The 14,185-nt window shown below is 38.8% G+C and overlaps 1 protein-coding gene and 1 non-coding gene across 3 annotated transcripts in view; both read right to left on the reverse strand.

The window, feature by feature from the left end:
• The window catches only part of TOGARAM1 (TOG array regulator of axonemal microtubules 1), a 108,648-nt gene that overhangs the window by 80,514 nt on the left and 13,949 nt on the right, over positions 1-14,185 (reverse strand). For both annotated transcript variants that reach the window (XM_090270105.1, XM_090270106.1), the window contains exons 2-3: positions 11,753-11,909; positions 7,984-8,118 (exon numbers count right to left, since the gene is read on the reverse strand). In XM_090270105.1, coding sequence (XP_090126231.1) covers positions 7,984-8,118; positions 11,753-11,909 — 292 coding nt within the window. The remainder of the gene's footprint in view (positions 1-7,983; positions 8,119-11,752; positions 11,910-14,185) is intronic.
• On the reverse strand, positions 5,552-5,682 carry LOC150015800 (small nucleolar RNA SNORA38). Its single transcript, XR_016510322.1, has one exon. It is a non-coding gene; the product is annotated as a small nucleolar RNA SNORA38 (small nucleolar RNA).

Consider the following 14,185-nt stretch of genomic DNA (forward strand, 5'->3'; position numbering starts at 1 on the left):
TTGAGCCCTGGCTGGGTAGCTCAGTTGGTTGGAGCTTCGACCCGTACATCAATAGGTTGCAAGTTTGATCCCCTGTGAGGGCACATACCTATGCTGCAGGTTCAACCCCTACTGGAGTCATATATGGGAGGTAAGTGACTGATGTTTCTCGCTCTCACTCTCTCCCCCTTCCTCTCTAAAATTAGTAAAGATCCTTGGGTGAGGATTAAGAAGAAAGTTCTTATTGTACCATACTCACCATTTAACTTAAAGGAAGTACTTGATGCCTTCTCTTTGGCATATCCATATGGCCAGCATCACTACTCCTGTGCTTTGGGACTACTACTAATATATGGGTTACTTGAACACAGCACTCCAATACCACAACAGTCAATCTGATAACCAAGACAACTATTAAGTGACTAATAGGTGGATGGTGTGTACAGAATGGATACATTGGACAAAGGAGTGATTCATGTCCTAAGAGGGACGAGTGAAGTAGCAATATTTCATCACGCTACTCAGAACAGCACGTATTTTAAAACTTATTGTTTAATTCTGGAATGTTTCCATTTAGTATTTCTGGACCTAGGTTAAGTGCAGAGTAACTGAAACCATACAAATCAAAACCGTGAATACAAGGGGACTACTGTATGTTTTCCCTGCTTTACATTCTCCTACTCAACTTTGATCTATTTCAGGTATGACTTAAATATGGCATTTAAAAATCTAATCTTCTCTATTATTTAAATGGTACAGTCTGTTCATTTAGTTACTTCTACAGGCTTATTTTGTGCATCCTATTTATTATTTTTTTAAGTATATTTTATTGATTATGTTACCGTTGTCCCAATTTTTTCCCTTTGCTCCCCTATGCCCAGTACCCTCCTTCATCCAGCAATCTCATCCTCCTTAGTTCATGTCCATGGGTTGTGCATATAAGTTCTTTGGCTTCAGCCTTTCCTATATTATTCTTAAAGTCCTCCTGTCTATTTTGTACCAAACAATTATGCTTCTTAATCCCTGCACCATTTCCCCATTTCTCCCCCTTCCCCCTCCCAGCTGATAACCCTCCACATGATCCCCATACCTCTGATTCTGTTCCTATTCTGGTTTGCTTAGTTGGATTTTGTTTTTTTTAGATTCAGTTGTTGATAGTTGTGAGTATATTGTAATTTTAGTGTTCATAGTTTTGATCTTCTTTTTCTTAAATAAGTCCCTTTAACATTTTAAATAATAATGGCTTGGTGATGATGAACTCCTTTAGCTTTAACTTGTCTGGGAAACACTTTATCTGTCCTTCCATTCTAAATGATAACTGTGCTGAATAGAATTAATCTTGGTTGTAGGTCCTTGCTTTTCATCACTTTGAATACTTCTTGCCAGTCCCTTCCGGCCTGCAAAGTTTCTTTTGAGAAATCAGCTGAGAGTCTTATAGGCACCCCTTTGTAGGTAATTCTCTTCTTTTCTCTTGCTGCTTTTAAGATTCTTTCTTTATCTTGAACCTTTGGCATTTTAATGATGATGTATCTTGGTGTGGTCCTCCTTGTGTCTAGCTTGTTTGGGACTCTCTGTGCTTCCTGGACTTGTATGTCTATTTCCTTTGCCAAATTTGGGAAGTTTTCCTTCATTATTTTTTCACATAAGCTTTCCATATCTTGCTCTTCCTCATCTCCTTCTGGCACCCCTATGATTCAGATGTTGGCACATTTAAAGTTGTCCCTGAGGTTCCCAAGCCTCCCCTCATTTTTTTCAATTCTTGTTTCCTCATTTTGTACTGGTTGACTATTTTTTTCTTCCTTATGTAACAAATCATTGATTTTAACCCCGGTTTCATTCCCTTCACCATTGGTTTTGTATAGAATTTCCTTCATTCATTTAGCATAGTATTCACTTCTCCCCTTATACGTTTGCCATACTTAAGCATATCTGTCAAGTTGTGAACATCTTTATCACCAGTGTTTTGAACTCTGCATCTGTTAGGTTGGGTGTCTCCTCATCACTTAGTTCTCCCACTAGAACCTTGATCCATTCCCTCTTTTGGGCCATACTTTTCTGTCTCCTCATCTTGACAGGCTCCTGTGTTTGTTTGCCTCTGTGCCTTAGGTAGAGCTGTCACACCTCTTACATTATAAGGGGCGGAGCCTTAGATATTCATCAATATGGGCGACCCATTTCACCACATTGTGGTGCTCTATGTGGGGGAGGGGTCAGAGAGGGAACAATGCTGCTTGTTCAGCACTTGTATCAGACTGGAGCCTCTCTAGCTGTTGCCTGGCTGTTGTTACCACAGTTGGGGGGGGGTAGTGTCTGCAGACATTCTAGGACCTTGGAGGCCCTTTAAACAAGTGGATTCTACTGAGAGACTGGCAGTTTCTTCTGCTGGTCCAACCCCTACTGGTTTGCACAGTCAGAAGCCATGAGGTTTTATTCTCCCCAACACTGGAACCATTAGCTGTGTGGGCTGATCTGTAGCTGAGAAAGCTCCCCAAGTGTCGCTCCCTACTTTTTAATATGCGTGACTGAGCTTTCCACCAGCCTGCCACTACTGCCGCTGCTGCTACCGCTCCACATCCTCTCTGCCCCGGCTCCACCCCTCCTACCTGTCTGGATGAGTAGTTCTTCTTTATATCTTTGTTTGTTGGACTTCCATGCAGCTTGGTTTTCTGGAACTTCTGGTTGTCTCTCCAGTTTTGAGGTAGTTATATTCCTTCTTAGTTGTTGAGGGAAATGCAGTGTGTCCATCTAGGCCTCTATCTTGGCCAGAAGTCCTGAGTTTTATGCTTTTTCTTTGATACTTTTTTCTTGCCTGTTATTGACCTTTTCTGTTTACTCGTCAGCTAATATAAAAGTCTACTTGTAACCCTGTAAGGGGGCTCCCTTAAATTTTCCTTCAATATTTTTTAAGACTTTCCATGACAAAAAACCTAGCTTATGTATACTAACAAAGTTCTTAAGAATATTTAAACAACTATATATATCATATATCATTTACTTTTAATTCATATCTGACATGGCTAGAACCTCTACTCATACCTAAATCTTAATTGGATGGAAAATGCGCTATATTGGTCACAAATTTAACTATCGAATGAAAACTTTTATTTCTTGATTTCAGCTATAGTGGTCTATTAAATTCTGATGCTTCAAGTGCCTCATCATATACTTCTTTTATTAAGAGATTTAAATATATTTCTTACCAACAAATCAAACATCAGATCTTTTTGTTCAAATAAATATAAACAATGATATGCAACAAAATGTTCCAACACTTCCCACATTTAGTGTGGCTCACTACATCATTTAAAATTGGGATAGGAAGGGCTTCCAGTCAAGATCAAGGCATAGGTAAATGCGACTCGTCTCCTTGCACAATCATGGCAAAATTACTATCAAACTATGGAACAACCATCACTCAGAACTGTCAGAAAATTGAGCTGTATGGAAGTCTGACAACTAAGGAATTAAAGAGACCACATTCACATCCAGAGGGGCAGAAGCGAAGATGGGAAACTGGCTGTTCCCAAACCCACAGGTGGTGGATATAGAATGGAGGAATATCTCGAGAAATATCCAGCCCTACACCAGACCACCCAGCCCAGGGTTCTAGTGCCAGAAAGGTAAGTCCCCATAACTTCTTGCTCTAAAAACCAGTGAGGCTTGGGTTGGCAGAAGAAACTGCAAGAATCACAGGCCTTTCCTCTTAAAGGGTCTCACACTGCACAGACTTACTCAGACTCCCTTGCTCTGGGCTCCAGCACTAGGGCAGCAGTCTGAAGAGCACTAGTGGCATAAGGGGACGAAATGATGTATCTGGCATCAGGGCATGAGCTGGGGGACAGCTTCCTCCCAGACAGAACTGAAGATAATGGCTATTATATCTTTTCTGAGCCCTCCCACACACTGAGCCACAGTGTGGTGGCACCATATCTGAATCTCCATCAACCTAGCTCAGGGTAAGCCCCACCCTGATGATTACCTCAGGGTCTGCCCCAACCAACTTACAGGCCCATCAAAGCTGGTAATAGTGGCTTTTCCATATAAAGGGATGGGCTAAGTACAGGCTTCAGGCTTTCCTAAATCTGCTCAAACAAGCAAGAGCTAAGTCCAGCTCCCCATACCTCTCACTGAGTGGGTCCAGGCCTGGCACTAGCAGCAGCCATCTGCATATTCCTTTATAGCTTACACCAAGGGGCCACAGATAAAACACAGGTAGAGGCTGACCTTGGCCTTCACCACCAGGGAAATCCCAGAGCCTGAGCACCCAGTGGACAGTTACAGACCACGTCAGACCACCCAACCACCTCCACAAGCCATGGAGGGAGGTGGTTGCTTGCCAGGGGTCACAGCCAGTCCTATCAGCTGTCTGTACTGCATAAATTCCTCCCATTGACCTGCTGAGTGAGTCCTTAGCCCACACGAGGGGTGCACCTCCCGTACACAGCTTGAGAGATAGGGGAGGTTATTCCACTATCTTTAAGGAAAAGAATATGAAAGCTATGAACATTATAATGGCAATGAATACATATCTATCAACAATTGAATCTAAAAAGCAAAATAAACAAACACACAGAATAGAAATGGAATCATAGATATGGAGAACACTGGGATGGTGGACAGTGGGAAGGGCAATCTGGGGGTATGGGAGAAAAGGTGAATGGATTAAGAAGTACAAATTTGTAGTTACACAATAGGCAGGGGGATGTTAAGAGCAAATATAGAAAACAGAGTTGCCACAGAACTTACATGCATTACCCATGGACATGAACAAAGGAAGGGGAATTGCTGGAGGGAGTGTGGAGTGTTGGGTAGAGGGGGGCAAAGAGGGAAAAACTGGGACAACTCAAATAGCATAATCAATAAGATAAAATAAAATTGGGACAGGAACTTCGAGATGATTTGGCATCTGGCATTCACACCTCAGGTCCTTCAGAAACACCATGAAGAATGTTAGCTGAGAAAGTGGTGATCCTGACAATTTTTGATGTATAACTTACTAGTAAGTTAAATCTTGACGTTAGAAGAACATAATATCTCTTTAGCAGCTACTCTAATAGTTATTCTGAGAGGTTATAGAAAATTAGGTGCATTATAAAGATCTGATAAACACCGAGAGTGAAGGTAGTCTTCAAAAGTATCATAACCATTCAGGGAAATCCTAAACAGGAACAGGCTAAACAGCATAGAGAATCCTCTTTGCTTCTACTAAGTATGAGTTCCAAAGTTATCTAGCCAAGATTTAGGAAATAACTCTATTAAGAGAGATGCACTATTTTATTGGGAACAGCACTACAGAGAAAAATTTTATGGAGTCCTGTGGCCTTTGGAGTGGGTGGAAGAAAAGGTAGCTAAATGTAAGTGCCATATTAACTAAGCCCTCTACTAATTTCAAATAAGCATTACTTTTTCAACAACAAATATAGACAGAAATACATCCCTATCATTAAAAAAAAAAATGTAATGAATATACAACAAAAATTAAAGTATCTCTAGAAATATTTGATTTGATCCTACCTCTAAATAATAATTAAGAAAGCTTTTAATTAGTATGGAAAACTTTATTTTTTCCTCCCTATGTGAGATGGTGGATTTTGAGCCTTCAGGGAGCAAGCTGGCCCCAGACTTTTCCGCATCCACATTTTTTTGCCTCCAGTTCTTACATGTCCAAGGACAGGGAACCACAGACACACCTTTATAGTAGGGTGGAAAACTAAAACCCCTTCAAGTCCAAAATCTGTATGACTAACAGCCTCAAACTTCCCTTTTGTTCTATAAGAGATCTGAAATGATAGCTAGTCAGGAAATTATGGTTCCTAACAGGGACATAGCAAATTCTAAATAGCCTTAAAATTTTAAACTGTGACTTCCAGCCAAGATGGAGGCCTAGACTGACACACTCCATCTCCCTCCATAACTAAGGACTACAACTACTGCAAAAACAGAAATAACCAGAAGTTCCAGAAAATAAAGCTACACGGAAGTCCAACCTATGAAGTTATAAACAAGTGGCGGTGCTCATCCGGATGGGTAGGAGGGGTGAAGCCAGGGAGGAGAGGTCAAGGTGTGCTGGTGGTGGCAGTTGCAGTGACGGGTGGCAGGACTGCAGTAAGCACAGACGCCCGTATTTAAGGGGAGGCGAGAAGCACCTGGGAGCACCCCTAGCTGCAGACCAAACTCGTCAGCTCGGGATTCTAGTACCAGGGAAGGCAGACCCCCACTGCCTTGGACTGTGAGGCCCAGAGGGCGTGGGGATGGAGGAGGAGGCTCCTGGTCTCTCAGCAGAGAGTGAATGGCAGGAATCCATCTTGGACCCCCACCCCCACACAAAGCGCCACAGTGTGGTGAGAAGGATCGCCCAGTAGTTATGAGTGCACGGGGCTCCACCCCTTATAGCACAGGAGGTGTGACAGCCCTGCCCAGGAAGCAAAAAAACTGCTAGGATGGCAGGGATAATAATAGAGATCCCAATCACGCAGCTGACCAGAAAGCAAATACATGAATTAACGGATGGACAGATAGATAACCTTTCTGAGGCTCAGTTCAGAGCTATAGTTATAAGACAGCTTACAGAAAGAAATAACAGTGGGACTTAATCAAGACAGGGAAGGAATGAAGGCTAGTCCTCCTGAAATGCACAAAAACACATATGAAACAAGTGGTGAGGGAAGGAAAACCAGGGATCAAATCAACAAATCGGAACATAGGGAAGGAACAAACAGTCAACCAGTGCAGAAAGAGGAAACAAAAAGTGAGGAAAATGAGGAGAAGCTCAGAAACCTCTGGGACAACTATAAGAGAACGAACATCTGAATTATAGGATTGCCAAAAGGTGAAGAAGAACTAAAAATTGAAAAATTATGCGAAAAAATAATGAAGCAGAACTTCCCTGGGTAATTAACTTGGAGAAGGAAATAGACTTACAGGTCCAGGAAGCACAGAGAGTTCCAAATAAACTGGACCCAGAAAGAACCACACCAAGACATATTATAATCAAAATGTCAAAAATTAAAGATAAAGAGAGAATCTTAAAAGCATCAAGAGAGAAGAAGAGAATTACGTAGAAAGGGGTCTCAATTAGACTATCAGCTGATTTCTCAAAGGAGACTCTGCAGACAAGAAGGGACTGGCAAGAAATATTCAAAGTAATGAAAATCAAGAACCTACAGCCACTATTACTCTACCCAGCGAAGCTCTCATTCAGGATAGAAGGGCAGAGAAAGTGCTTCCAGGACAAAGTAAAACTGAAGGAGGTCATTAGATCCAAAGCAGTGTTATGAGATGTTAAAGGGATTTGTATAGGAGGAGGATCAAAACTATGAATATTAAAATGAAAACTGTATCACAACAACTAGCAGCAGAAGCTAGGGAATTGAAACAAAGGCAAACTAAGTAGGCAACGAGAGTGGGAAAAGAATTATAGGCATGGGGAACATATAGAGGGGAGGTCAGTGGGGAGGGGGAAGGGGGGAAGGGAGGGAGATGATGCAGGAATTAAGAAGCATAGTAGGAGGGAGTGGAGTAGATAGGAAGATATTGAAAAGATCTATATGCACAACCAATGGGCATGGACTAAATGGGGGGTGGGGGGACAACTGAAGGGAGGGTGACTGGGTGGAGGGGAGCAGAGAGTAAAGAAATTGGGACAACTGTAACAGCATAATGAATAAAATATATTAAAATAAATAAAAATAAAAATTTTAAACTGTTATGGAACATAATTATCTTCTGCTAACACAATACTCCTCAATGGATAATATTACTTTCAATTACTTGGTATTAAAAATGCTCATCTTCACCATGAATAGAAATTCTGCAATTTTAATCAGCCATATCAAGATTATGAAATTATCATTTTAGGGTAATAGCTATAAAAAGTTATTAAAATTTTTACTAAAATATAACTTTTTTTGGATGAGTATATTTATACAAAATAATACAAGCAGATTTCGAAACCCCACTAATATTTATAAGTCATTTGTATATAAATAAATTCGGAGTGTACACCTTTATCTTGATGACTGTCAGTTGTACCCAGGTACTGTAAGTCAGAATCCACACTTCCAGTTTTACCACATATCTGTGAAAATCCAAGCTGTCCACATTTCCCAGAAAGATTTATCTGATGAGTCCCAGTGGTGCCTTTGGCAGGAGGAGAAAAACATAAAAATAAAAGTTAGCTTTATTTCACGAATACATCTAATTTCGTAAATGTTGGTAAGTCACTTGTGTGGGAATAAATTCAGAAGTATATGGACAGTGACCCAGGCAGGCAAGAAAAGGAAAAAGCTTTTGCTATTGGGAGATATGATTAGTGGCAGGGATTAAAGGACAGAAAATAGGTCAAAGTGCAGAGGAAAGCATAGTGAAAAAAGCAGAGAGAAAGGCAGTTTCTTCCTACACACTCCCTTCTCTTACCATGTAATATTCCTTCAGATCTGGCTTTCTTTCTTCCTAGTATTGCTAGTATATATTCTACCCAAAATTCTGCTGCAGAACTCTTCTACCTTCTTTCCTAACACAGCTTCCAGGCTTATCCAGGTGTATGAGATCTGTCCAGAAACTATCCAGCCATGAATATGAAAAAGAGACATTTATTGAGAAAGATATAAGAAACACTGTACATAGGACAATGACACCTCAGTCTCCTTCAAAGTAGGCACCTTGGGCACTCACACAGTTCTCCCAGTGTTTCTTCCACCGTTCAAAACACTCTGCAAAATCCTTTGTTGGAATCGCCATCTGTTGCCCCATCATATTTTCCTGAATCTCATTGAGGGTCTGAAATCTCTTCCCTTTCATAGGTGATTTTAGTTTTGGGAAAAGCCAGAAGTGGCAGGGTGCCAAATCTGGTTAATTGATAGGGGTCTGAATCAAGTCATTAGCAACTGTAGCACAATGTTCCTTCTGTTCTGGTAGTAGAAGCCTCAGAACAAATTTTGCCATAACATGTTTCATGCCAAGATCCTGTGTTAAAATTCTGGACACAGTAGTTTTTGGAATCTCCAGATCAGTTTCTAGTTCTCACACTGTCAGTCACTGATCTTTGTCGATTGCAGCCTGTACACATTTAACATTCTCGAGTGTTCTGCTTGTCGCTGGTCTTCCAGAACATGGATCACTTTTAACAGATTCTTGACCATCTTTGAAGTGTTTGTGCCATACTTTTATTTACACTGAACTCACTGCATCATTCACCAAAGCCTTCTGAATATCTGAATAGTTTTCGTGGAGGAATATTCAAACTTAATGCAAAATTTGATGCAGATTCATTGCTCTACTTGCTCAGTCATTTTGAATGCAACGGCCACACAGTGCACATGCTTGTTCAACAGCGTCTACCTTCCCCACTGACTAGTACAGTGAAGTTGTCATCGTTCATACATGGGCATCTCAGGACACTCTCTTTGGCTGCTAGGTTACATCGATGTCACACAAACTGTTCTCGTTATATTAATAATGGCTGGACTTTTTCCAGACAGACCTCATATTTCCCAGATTGCTTTCCCTCTCCTGTGACTAGTTGAGGTTAATCCTGGGCAGGGGAATAAGTCAGAATTAAAGAAGGTAATAATGATCTCTCTGGTATACTCATTTATTCATATATAAAATGAGCTGATCCCTTGCAGGTTTGAAACTATGATTTTTAAAATTCTCTTCTTATAATTTCAAGCCCCTTTATCCATTATGTACTGGACATAGTCTAAGTTAATTCTCACTTTCATGCTTTGGTTATTCTCCCTGACCTCACTGCCAATCACAAACCCTTCCCCTTTTTAAAGTCCAGCTCAAGTCCAGGCTCTTTCTTGGAGTTTTTGTAAATTACTTCAATACCTATGATCTTTTCCCTTCTTGAATCCTTATATAATTTGTATCATCCACTCAAGCATTAGGTTATATGTTGTCTTATCATCCAGTTATTTAAAATCTGTACTACTGGGTAAGAGCTTCTCAGTGGCTCAGAAACCATGAGCTTTATAAAAATCCAAAGTAACGACAGAAGCAGAACTGGGTATCTTCTTACATTTCTTTTTCTCTATGAAATTACACAATCATCACAACACTTCATTTTTATATGAAAATACTGTGGAATATTACTGCATAAAGACCTATAAGTTCTTCTGGAGTAAAAACGCTTTCTGAATATTCTATCCAAACCCACAGCTAACAGATTTTAGTAACTGATAACATTTGGATAATAAGTGAATGTTAACATCTATGACAAACTAATTTTTACCTTATAAACCACTTTCCCTTTCTAACTGGTTTGTTTTGTTAACACATGATCATTTTCCTAACCAGCTGGGTACTAAGTCTTGGTATCTTTTTCTAATCCCCTTCTCTATCTTCTATGTCCAGTCATCATATTTTCCTGATTACTCTTTTCTATTCCATTTGTAAACAACCTATCACTCTGGCTTTTTCCCTTAACAACATTAAAAAAAAAATGTCCATTAACTTCCTATAGCTTATAAGTATTTGCTAAAATCTTTGCCTAGCCACAGAGGTCCCCATATCCAAATTTATCTTTGACCATCTAAAATAAATCTTGCCTTTATACAGCTCCCAGAATATCCAAGCCCATTCCTAATTTAAGTCTTCGCTCTTTTCATACTTCCCACCTAACTACTTGTATCATATATATCCCAGAAAGATGTAATTCAAGCACTATCTCTTCTTCCATGCCTTCTCTATGACCCATGACAACGACAATGTCCTCTGAACTACCATACCATAACATTTACTTTCTGTAACACTTACTTGACAATTGAACATCTTTATAGTTGGTGTGGACAAAAAGCCTTATGGCACTCTTGACTTCCTCTCTCATACACCCATAGCTCCACACTCAATCCATCAACAAATCATATCAACTCTACCTTTGACATATAATCAGAATCTAATCACTTTCACTACATTCACTGCTATTCTGGTCAAAGCCTTCATCAACTCTAGCTTGGATTACTACAGCAGACTACCTGTTTTTGCCTTTGACCACCTGAAGTCTACTTCAAATGTAATGTCCAAAAAAAGCCTGCAAATCTAGGCAACTAATGTTACTTCTTTCCTCAAAATGTTCCTCACTCAGAGTAAAAGCCAAAGTTCATTGAATAGCCCACTAGGTCTTATAAATAAGAACCCCTAATATTTATTGAATTTCATTTTCTACTCGTCTTCCCTCTATTGATTTTATTCCAGACTCATCGTCCTCTTTAATCTTTCTTGAACATGTTCCATACTCTGCACTTATTCTTTCTTTCCCTGGAATTATTTGCTTTTCTCTCTCGTTATCTGTAGGGTTTGTTGCAAGTATTTCTTTCTGAATATGGCCTCTTCTTTCACCACAGTATTTAATATAGCCCGTTCCTCCATATTTCTCTTCTCTTATTTTTTTTTCATAGCATTTACCATCTAACTTAATATGTTTTGCATTTATTTAATGTTTGCTTCACCCCAAACAGAATGCAAGGTCTACTAGGCACAAAGTTTTCCCTCTTTGTTGACTGCTATATCCTCACTACTCAGAAAAGTACATGAAACATAGGAGATACTCAATAATACTGACTTACATTAATTAGGACGTCAAGAAGCCCCTCCAGGGTCTTATGAGACAATTTATGTCAGAGTGCCCATTCTTATCAGATCTTTAACAAATATTGATTCAATCTGAATTGTCTGCTAGACTGTAAGTTCTATGAGCCCTTGAATAAAGTACAGAATTTAGAAAAATCTTTCACTTAGTTCAACATGTCCATTACCTGCACCTATTACTTACCAGAAGCACATACAGGAAGTGAATCTGAGTTAAAATCCTGACTATTTTGAAATAAGTTTCTTGATACTCTTTTTCTGCTAAAACATAAATCATCATTGATTGGCATTCCTTGGGAAGACTTTAATTTTGAAGATGGGATGAAATCATATGCTGAAAACTATAGAAACATAGTAAGTTAGCAAATTTGTGTTAAGTCTGTAGTAAATGAGACAGAATAATTTAGACCCAATTACAAAATTCAGATTAAAAGAAAAAAATTAAATTTATCAAGTATACAATGACAAATATAAACATCCATATAGTATGGTACAATAACAGTATTTTTCATTCTATGATAGAAAACCACATTTTTTCCCCCTTTCTTATTACTTCTCCCCAAATCTTTTCTGTATCTTGCCCTCTTATAGTATACATCTGGCAGCTTAGAAAGAAAGAATAGTAATAACAAAAAGTGAAATGACAATTTGAATAGAGAAAATAATATTTTTGATTCAGCAGCATAGCCTGTCACACTATGCCACCTGTGTTTCAGCATTAGACAATAAATGACAAGTGGAGGTCACTCAACCAGCAACCATCCTACTCAACTATTATTACTGAGGCAAGTTTATTATTAATAATCTGCAGCCCAAATGTAAATGCACACATGATCACAGTTCCCTTAAAATAAAGGAGGGGGCAAAAGTAGGTTTACAGTTATAAGGATGTGAAACACAGAGTTTATTCCTTAAAACAAAATTATTTTATTGATTTTTATTTTAGAAGAGAAAGGAATGGGAAGGGAGGAGAGGAGAGATGGGGGTAAGAGATAGATATAGAGACAGAGATCGAGATAGATATCTCTCTCTCTCTCTCTATATATATATATAGAGAGAGAGAGAGAGAGAGATAGAGAGAGAAACATCAATATGTTGTTCCACTTACTTAGTATATTCATTGATTTTTATATATGCTCTGACCAGGGATCAAACCCGCAACTTTGGCATACTGGGACAGTGCTCTAACCAAGTGAGCTACCTGTCCAGGGCTACAGAGTTTTTATTCTTGTATCATTAATTAATTATTGTATTATTTTTGTACAAATGACTGTAAACCTACTTTTGCCCCACCATGTACTTTCTTATGATAGGTCTTTTAGTTAAAACAACATATATAACACTTTATGTATGTCTAATGCTTTATAGTTTCCAATTCTGATTTCACATACCTACTTTGATTCTTTTTAAAAAAAATAATTTGTTTGTTTATTTATTTATTTTTAGAGAGAGGGGAAAGGAGAAAGAGAGGGAGAGAAACATCACTGTGTGGTTGCCTCTCACTCATGTCCCCAACTGGGGACCTGACGTGCAATCTAGTCATGTGCCCTGACTGGGAATCTAACCAGCGACACTTGGCTCGCAGGCCGACGCTCAATCCACTGAGCCACAGCAGCCAGGGCTCCCACTTTGATTCTTAAGGTACAATAGTGCTAGGACACAATTTTGAAGTTCTACCTAATTATAGTTAAAGGACTAAATGAGAACATGAGTCAAGTGTTCAGAATTCTTCACCAATGAAAACTTTGATTGTTCTAGATGACTTCACATTCGACAAAGCTATAAAACATTTTAAAAACTGAATGAACAGACAAGAAATTATACTTACTACTGTCTAAGTATTTATTTGGAATTTACACACACAATCACAGCTAATCAAATCTAGACATGTGGTGAACTATAAGACTTCTCAGTGATGCCTCTTTGCAAACTTAGCCAATTATCAAATAGCATTAAAATATAATAAAGTTAAAGTGATGTCAATTTGAAAATTTTTTAGCTACTTGTCAATTAAGAGATTATAAACTACTAAATAAACCTTAGGGAACTTGTTACTCCTCATTTTGTGAAAAATTTTTTTGTGAAAAAGCTGTTAACTCCTTCAAAAATTAACCCAGAAAATACCAGTGAGAAAAAAAGAATACCTCAGATGAAAAGGCCTGACTTTACTTTCTCAAAATATAATATTATAATTTCTAAGACTGATTATATAGTAGTATTAAAAAGATACAATGGAATAAAAAGGAAACCAATTATAGTCAATTTCTGACTAGATACATTTAAAGACATGCCCAGTAAAAATAGTAATCCAGAAAAAATTCTCCATTATGGAATATATTTTACATCAGATTTTCTCAGTAATTATTTTCTGCTAGATAACAGAAAATATTTGTATGTATGCCAGATATACCAACTAGTAGTGGTGGTGGCAGCGATGGTGATAAAGGGGACAGTGGTAGGAGAGGAGAATGTGTGTGTAGGAGTGTGGAATTTTCAAGAACCTAGGAAAAGTCAGTCAGGGATTAAATTTTCCTATAGAAAATTCTGCAGCCCTGGCTGGTGTGGCTCAGTGGATTGAGAGCCGGTCTGTGAATCAAAAAGCTGACAGTTCGATTCC

The sequence above is a fragment of the Furipterus horrens genome, unplaced genomic scaffold (assembly GCF_987537825.1).
Source record: "Furipterus horrens unplaced genomic scaffold, mFurHor1.1.pri manual_scaffold_3, whole genome shotgun sequence".
Taxonomy (NCBI): domain Eukaryota; kingdom Metazoa; phylum Chordata; class Mammalia; order Chiroptera; family Furipteridae; genus Furipterus; species Furipterus horrens.